General features: G+C 29.4%; 3 protein-coding genes across 3 annotated transcripts; 1 reads left to right on the top strand and 2 right to left on the bottom strand.

Annotated features, from left to right (window-relative positions):
• Window positions 1-804: 804 nt before the first annotated feature.
• On the bottom strand, window positions 805-1,461 carry GO595_005546 (putative splicing factor 3A subunit 2; the record flags this gene model as incomplete). Its single annotated transcript, XM_067918801.1, has 1 exon — window positions 805-1,461. The coding sequence occupies one exon, from the start codon at window positions 1,459-1,461 to the stop codon at window positions 805-807; it is 657 nt and encodes a 218-aa protein (XP_067774342.1).
• Window positions 1,462-2,918: 1,457 nt separating this feature from the next.
• GO595_005545 (uncharacterized protein) lies at window positions 2,919-4,031 on the bottom strand (the record flags this gene model as incomplete). The annotated part of the gene is made up of 1 exon (XM_067918800.1): window positions 2,919-4,031. The coding sequence occupies one exon, from the start codon at window positions 4,029-4,031 to the stop codon at window positions 2,919-2,921; it is 1,113 nt and encodes a 370-aa protein (XP_067774341.1).
• Window positions 4,032-4,481: 450 nt separating this feature from the next.
• On the top strand, window positions 4,482-6,833 carry GO595_005544 (uncharacterized protein; the record flags this gene model as incomplete). The annotated part of the gene is made up of 1 exon (XM_067918799.1): window positions 4,482-6,833. The coding sequence occupies one exon, from the start codon at window positions 4,482-4,484 to the stop codon at window positions 6,831-6,833; it is 2,352 nt and encodes a 783-aa protein (XP_067774340.1).
• Between the last annotated feature and the right edge of the window lie 516 nt (window positions 6,834-7,349).

Below are 7,349 nucleotides of genomic sequence, written 5' to 3'. Positions count from 1 at the left end.
GGAATTAACCTTTCTCAAATTACTCAATCAAAATACTATCGTTCGGGAAACTTATTTGGAAAGACTTTATTAATGATTTTGAATTCAATGTTACCAAAAATTCTAGTTTTATTTATGATTATGAATTTTTGGTTCATGGGATGCTAGTTCAGGTTACAGCGTTACAATTAATTCTACAGAAGGCATTATGAGATAATAAAGGATATGGACATAAATCACTTTCATTTGATTCAGCATTATAAGTTTACTTTCAATCAGAGATCTTTTTGGTATTCGATCAAAAGATCGACATTGTCGATATTGAAATAAAAGTGAATAAAAGCAATGTAAATTATAAAAAGATTAATTCTAACATAATTTTAACACAGCGTAAAGTGTTACTGACAAGTTATTCATATGAACTTTTTAACATGGATCTACAACAACAATTCCTAAAAGTCATACTACTTATCATGCATCAACTGGAGATGTTTGGTTGTCATTTGGTACATACGGTGTTGAAAAGGATAAATTTGTGCTACAACATAACTTTTATCTTACAACTTATGGAAATACATCAATGGTTCAAACTCGCCTTTATAAAAGTAAATTATATGCAATAAACATGTAAATGTATTTTTGTTATTTTCATTAAAATTTAATTTGTATCTGAAAATATATTATTATTTATAACTTTCATGTATCTTTTTCCAATATATATAAAACTCTCTTTTATGTTTTAATGTGCGTTCGAAAGATATCTTCTTTAATATTTTTTGTAATGAAATAAAAAAAAATCAAATTTTATAATCGAACAATTTATATTTAATTTTGTGTTGGCGGCGGCGAAACAGTAACTTGAAATGTGTAAATGTGTTCTGATGGTTTCCAGTCATGGATGATTTGATCCTCTAAAATTGGAAGATTTGGGATCTTAAATGCAACTGTATTGTAAGGTTGTGCTGCAAAGACAACATATTGATAATTTGGATCTGGTGAATCAACTCGTTGTTCAAAAGCTGACATTATTCGGTACCGAGGCGATGTATTTTTGCGTATCTGATCATACGTGAGTTCAAAGAGTATTGTGAGACTTCCTGTTGGATTTTTATTTTTGAAAATATTAAATGCTGGGTCGCCAATTTTTGGTTGTTTATGAACCATTGGTGCAGGTTGTGGTTGTGGCCCAATCCTACAGCCACCATTCATTGCTTCTTTACGTGCAAGAACAACACGCCTTCTTTCAAGATTTCTTTGGTGCTGCTTACCATACGTATGTGCAATATAACTTGCTTCTGTTCGGTGATGAGTACAACAGAGTTTGCACTCTAAAAGACCATATTGGTTTCGAAAGAGATTTTGATCATCAGTAAGATCTTTTTCTTGTAGTTTAAGCTCAGTTATCCTATTTACACGTTGAATTCTATCAAGTTGGGCATTATATTCACCTGCTCCGTGTCTTCCTCCTGGGTTTTCGCCCATTTGTCTGGCGGTTGCTTCGAGAAAACGTTAATATGTATCGTCTTCCCAAATCATCAAATCTTATTTGATAAAAAATTATTATGTTATTAATTTCGCTCATATACCTACTAAATATCATATTTCCTTAATTAAAGATATTTATCAATCAAATTCGATCAATTTAACATATGAAATTCATATGAATTGTCGATTGTTGCAATGCTTGAAGAAATCTATTTTGGAACTTGTCATCTTTTCAATTTATTTCTATGAACATAATTTTCATTTCTTCAAACACACATTCTTATTTAAATTTTCATTAAAACGTTAATTTACATTTACTAATCAGCACTTTATCTAACATATAATAGAATCATTGACATAAAATATTTTTACAAAACTTCATTTTTCTCAATGTCAATATTAACTCCATCAATGCCAGTAGAGGAAATCAAACAAAAATTAGATATCATTGATATTTCACAAAGATTTACTAGGTCGTTATTAATAACGGGATCCTGATTCCATGAATTTAGAAAATAAAAATCACCAACTTTGTTTTCTCCACAAATATGCATCTGAATTCGATAATGTTACTTTCACTTATAATCAGCTAGCATTCGTCTTCAATATGTGCCATAAAACGGTATCTAGAAGTATCTTAAAGGGCGCACAAGATCCAAAATCTTTAGGTCGGCACAGAGCTTTTGATGAAGATATAGAAGAAATAATTGATCAAATTATTATCGAAGCATTCAATGAGGGACATTCAATGACCCAAAGGCAGATATTATCTTTTATCAAAGAGAAGTTTAATTTGTCCCTATACACAGATATGTTATCCATAAATATTTTATATATGATGTTTTATGAATAATATATAGGTATTGTTTTTGTAGAAATTATTTTAACTAGATGTGAAATTATGAAATAAAATTGTTTATTCTATAGAAATTATATATTATTTTTAATGGATATCATAACCTATTAAAATAATTTCATCTTCATAATCTTTTATATGAATAATTATAACAATGTTATTTTTTATCAAAAAAATATTTGGTGTGGGAAAAAGTGCATTTATCCCAAATTAAATTGCACTTTTTAATGTTTATACATGAGATATAACAGTTTAAATATATATTTATTTTTCAAAGAATAATTTAAAATAATTTTTTTAAATATAAACAATTAAAATTAATAAATAAATGAGATATTTATATTTATTTCAAAATTTTCTGACACTTTAATCCCTAACTATATTGAAGGATGCTTTGATTGAATCTGAAATCACATCACTTTCATCATCTTCCAAATCAACTCTTTGTTCGCGACCTCCTCAAGAATTTTTTCCTTAATTTTCTTGATCAGCATTCAATTGAAAGTATTTACATCATTTAAAATGCTTGTATGGTATCAAACTTTGATACTGTTCCCGAAAACAAAACATTATTCTGGCCTCAAACATTACTCAAGATTTATTTATCAACTCGGGGTTTTCTTTTTTTTCCTTTTGAGTCAGCTGAAATCACTTTCCCACCTGTTTTCCTCACGTATTTCTTGATGATTTTCTTTATACTTTTGAACGATTCCTTGGTAAAACAAACCAAGTAAACGTCCAAACCTGATTCAATTATCAAATCAATATTTTTCTCAATTGCGCCAGCAATAAGATCAGGTGGATTTGAAAGTGATCCACAGCCCAAAAGAGTCAAGTACAATTTGTTCGATCCTTTTCTACCAGGAAACAATAATGAATTTTCCCATGCAGCAAGAATCGCACCTCTATATTCCGCTGCGAGCATATTCTCGGAGATCATTCGTGTGAAGTCGTTGTATGTGACTAATCTGTAAAAGTCAAATGCTGATGCAAATACAAGATGAACTATGCGATCATCAGAATCGTTAATGAGATAAAACCCTTCGCTGTTACGTGACATTGTGAGTTGGCAATTACGGTGAACACCAATTGGATAGTTATCAGGATTTTGCCAATCAAAATTCAATTTCTCTAATGACTCAGAATCAGCTTCGTGAATTTGCGGAAGTCCATGTTTGACAGTAATTGGCGTGGCAGATAAAAGTTCAACTTCATCGGTGAATTGGCCTTCTTTACCAGTTGGATGTTTATAAAAATAATTGAAATAAACAATAGCTGGGCCTGAGCCTAGAGAACAATATGGCCCTTGCGTTTTGATGAGAGCGTAGTTGGTAACTTTATTACCTGGAATTGTATGTTTACAATTAAAATGGGAGGCGGCAAGATAAGTGGCACCGTCATTCTCAGGTAAGCCTTCGTTCTCTAAAACATCAATTAGCTCATAGTATTTTGACGTAAAGCCATTTCCTTTGATAATGTTAAATTTTCCTTTTTTACGTGGTTTGAAAACTAGGTAGTTAAAAGAAGAAACATTACGAACTTGGAAGTTCCCAGCTTTAAATGACTTGTTGTTTACTTTGGATCGTAAAATTGCTCCATCTTTTTCTTCGATGCATTCAATTTGAGAGGGAACTTCCTGAGGGACTTCCTTGAACCCAAATATTCTTTCAAACCATTCTTCTTCAGATGTAAACTTGTTTTGCATTTCCATAATGACAAAAAAATATTAAAACCCTAAAAACAACAAGATGAGTACATTTACAAAACCGTTTTTCAACGTTCGAATTTCTCAAAAAACGATTCAATTAACGTTCATAACGTTGAAGGATTATATTGAATATACGGCATGAGGGACGAATTTGGATGTTGTTGATACAGAAATATCTGTGGCACTCAGAGAAATGCAATTACCCGAACAAAAGAATTACCTGAATAAGAAAATAAGCAATCAGTGTAAATACTTTTCTTCAATAAAAAAATTAATTCTATTGAATTTGAAATAAATAACATTATATTGATAATCGCATATTTTTATTTAAATATAAATTGTTCATGCTGATTCTTTCGTCGATCATTTTTGAGTTATGGATTTTTTCGATCACATGTTAACGTATTCCTTTTGTGCACCGCGCTTTGTTAACGGATTTTCCGTTAAGAGCTGATGTCAAGAGCAACACCAAACAATTATTCATCAGCAATTCGCGGTGTTCATGATAGAAATTTCTTAGCAATGCAAAATACAAAAACAGAAATGTTGAAGTCTTCTCTTCAATCTCGTTTTAATGAAGTAATGTCATCAATTTCAAGTCATAGATCAGATTTGCCTCCAACTAAACCCAAAAAAATAAGTGAAACTAAAGAAAATAATCCTATAAAAGAAACCCAAAATTCTAAATTTATTTTACATTCAGGAATCTTTCATGCATCACCACGGCGGGAACGCACTATTTTTTCTGCTTTTCACCGCATTTCAGAAATAATTAGTAATCCAAGTTTCGATGAAAATTCAAATTCTCAAAATACAGAATACACTAAAGAAAAAGAAAATTCAAATAGTATTGCAAGCCACACATCATCTTCAGGTAGTTTTACTTCCGAAATTATAAACAAACCCAAAGTAGATGATAATTTTGAAAAAGCTCAAATTATCAAACCAATAAATATAAGCACGCAAAAAAGAGATACTACAGCTGATTCAAGCATCGAGAATCCAACTATTGATAATTCAGATATTTCCATTTCATCTTCAAGTTCAAAAGAAAGCATTAAACAAACAAATAACAAAGAAGAAATCAAAACAGAGAAACAAATTATAGAAAGTAAAGATGAATCCAGTAGTTATAATTTGGATGAAGTTAGTAACGAAAAATATGAAATCGAACAAATAAATAATGATAAAGATAAACACAGCGAAACAAGTAGTATAAAAGATGATATTTTTGAGTTCAGTAGTGAAAATAATGAAATCGACAAAAGTGCAGAAAAATATCTTAGCGAAAAGGAAAATATTGTTCAATCCGATAATAAAATTAATGTTGAAACAGGTGACAAAGAAGATTTAATTAAATTTGATGATGAAAACAAAACAGACGAAAAAAATAATAACATCAGCGATAAAGAAGATTTAATTAAATTTAATAGTGAAAATGAGACAAATATTAAAACAGAAGAAAGTGGTGATAACATTAGCGATAAAGAAGATTTAATTAAATTTGATAGTGAAAATGAAACAAATATTAAAACAGATGAAAGCGGTGATGTTATCATTGACAAAGATGATTTTATTGAAACAAGCAGCTCAAAAGAAGAAGTTGTTATAAACAAAAGTAGCGATGAAGAAATCGACAAAACAAGTGAAACAGCCATAGAAAAAGACAAACAAAGTGCGACAAATAGTGAAGAAGGCGAAATATTCGAATTTAATAGTGAAAGCAACAAAGCGATTTCTTCTGACAATGATTTTATTAAAATTGATGACGAAGATGAAAACAATTCATCAATTAGTGATAAAGATGAAAATGAACAAAACAATAAAATAATTCTTAAAATAGATAAAGATAAAACTGTAAATAGCAAAGATGAATCTGATAACGAAAAAGATGAACAAAATAATGAAATAATCCTTAAAATAGATAAAAACATTAAAGATGGCGAAACTCTTATTGGAGAAGGCGAATTTATTATTGAAACAAATAATACAAAAGAAGAAGAAGAAGTCATTAACATCAATTTATCTCTTTCATTCGATGATATTAATGAAATTTCATCAATTGAAGTTAACCAGGAAGAAATGATAATTAGTTCCGATAGCGCTGTTGTATGCGCGTCTGATGTAAGTGATGACATTGATATCATCGAATTAAATCAATCAGATTCCAAAAAAGATTTTATTGATTCTGAAGTTCTAAGTAGTTCAAAGAAATATCAATTCGTAGCAACAAGTCTCGAGTTCTCTGATGAATCATCAAGCGAAAGTGACGAAAGCGAACAAAGTCAAACAGAGAAAATCGAAAAACTAAAAAATTTCGAAGAAATAGAAAAAATAGATACAGAAAATCCACAACAGATTGAAGAAAAAGAAATTAAAACAGAAAATTTGTTACAAGACGAAGAAAACAAACAGACAGAAACAGAAAATTTATCTAAAGTTGAAGAAAACAAAGAAGAAAAAATAAATTCATTAAAAATTGAAGAAAATATTGAAACAGAAACAGAAAATTTATTGAAAATCGACGAAAATGAAGAAATAGAAATGAAAGATCCATTCGAAAAACTCATTGCGAAGTACGAAAAAATTGAAACAGAGATCGATGACACAGATACATTTATTGAAGGGTTAAAGAATTCAACAATCGTTATTGATGAAGAAAATGATAATTTTGGGAATAATAACATTTTGCAGGGCATCGAATTTAAGATACCTGATAAATGGGATTTGCTGGCTGATGTGTTTAAGATTTCGGATCAAATCACAAAGATGTTGTTAAAAGAAGTTGTTAAATACAAAAAATAATATTATTAAAGATTTGTCTAAAATAACATTTTTCTTTCATTTAAATAAATTATTTTTTTAAATAAGTGATTATTCCATTTAACATCGTCGTTTCAAACATTAACAAAATGAAATCCTTTACTAATGCGCCAAAATCTATAGTTTGATTTCTTTGAAAATATTTGTATTATTACATTGTCTGAATCATGTTTAACGAAAACATATTTCATTATAGCTATAAGTCGAGACAAAAAGTGACAAATGATGTTAACATTTGTACTGATTTTGATCGAACTTTCGAGTTTTTCAATGGTGCACAAAAAAAATGTTTGAGGCGGATTTAATGATTTCAGTTTAATTTGATCGATATTCTGAAATATTTCTGAACAACTGTTTGAATGAACTAATTTCAAAAATGGAATTTTTTTCTGAAGGAATTTAAGGAAAAAACTGTTCAAAAAGTGGATTTTGATAACGAAATTGAACACTCATTCAATTCATTTCGGTTATCCATTCAAAGAATTGTCCGAGCAAATG

This window comes from Histomonas meleagridis (assembly GCF_020186115.1).
Source record: "Histomonas meleagridis strain 2922-C6/04-10x chromosome Unknown contig_35, whole genome shotgun sequence".
Lineage (NCBI taxonomy): Eukaryota > Parabasalia > Tritrichomonadida > Dientamoebidae > Histomonas > Histomonas meleagridis.
The sequence above is the reverse complement of the archived record's forward strand: the minus strand, read 5'-3'. Positions and strand labels throughout refer to the sequence as shown.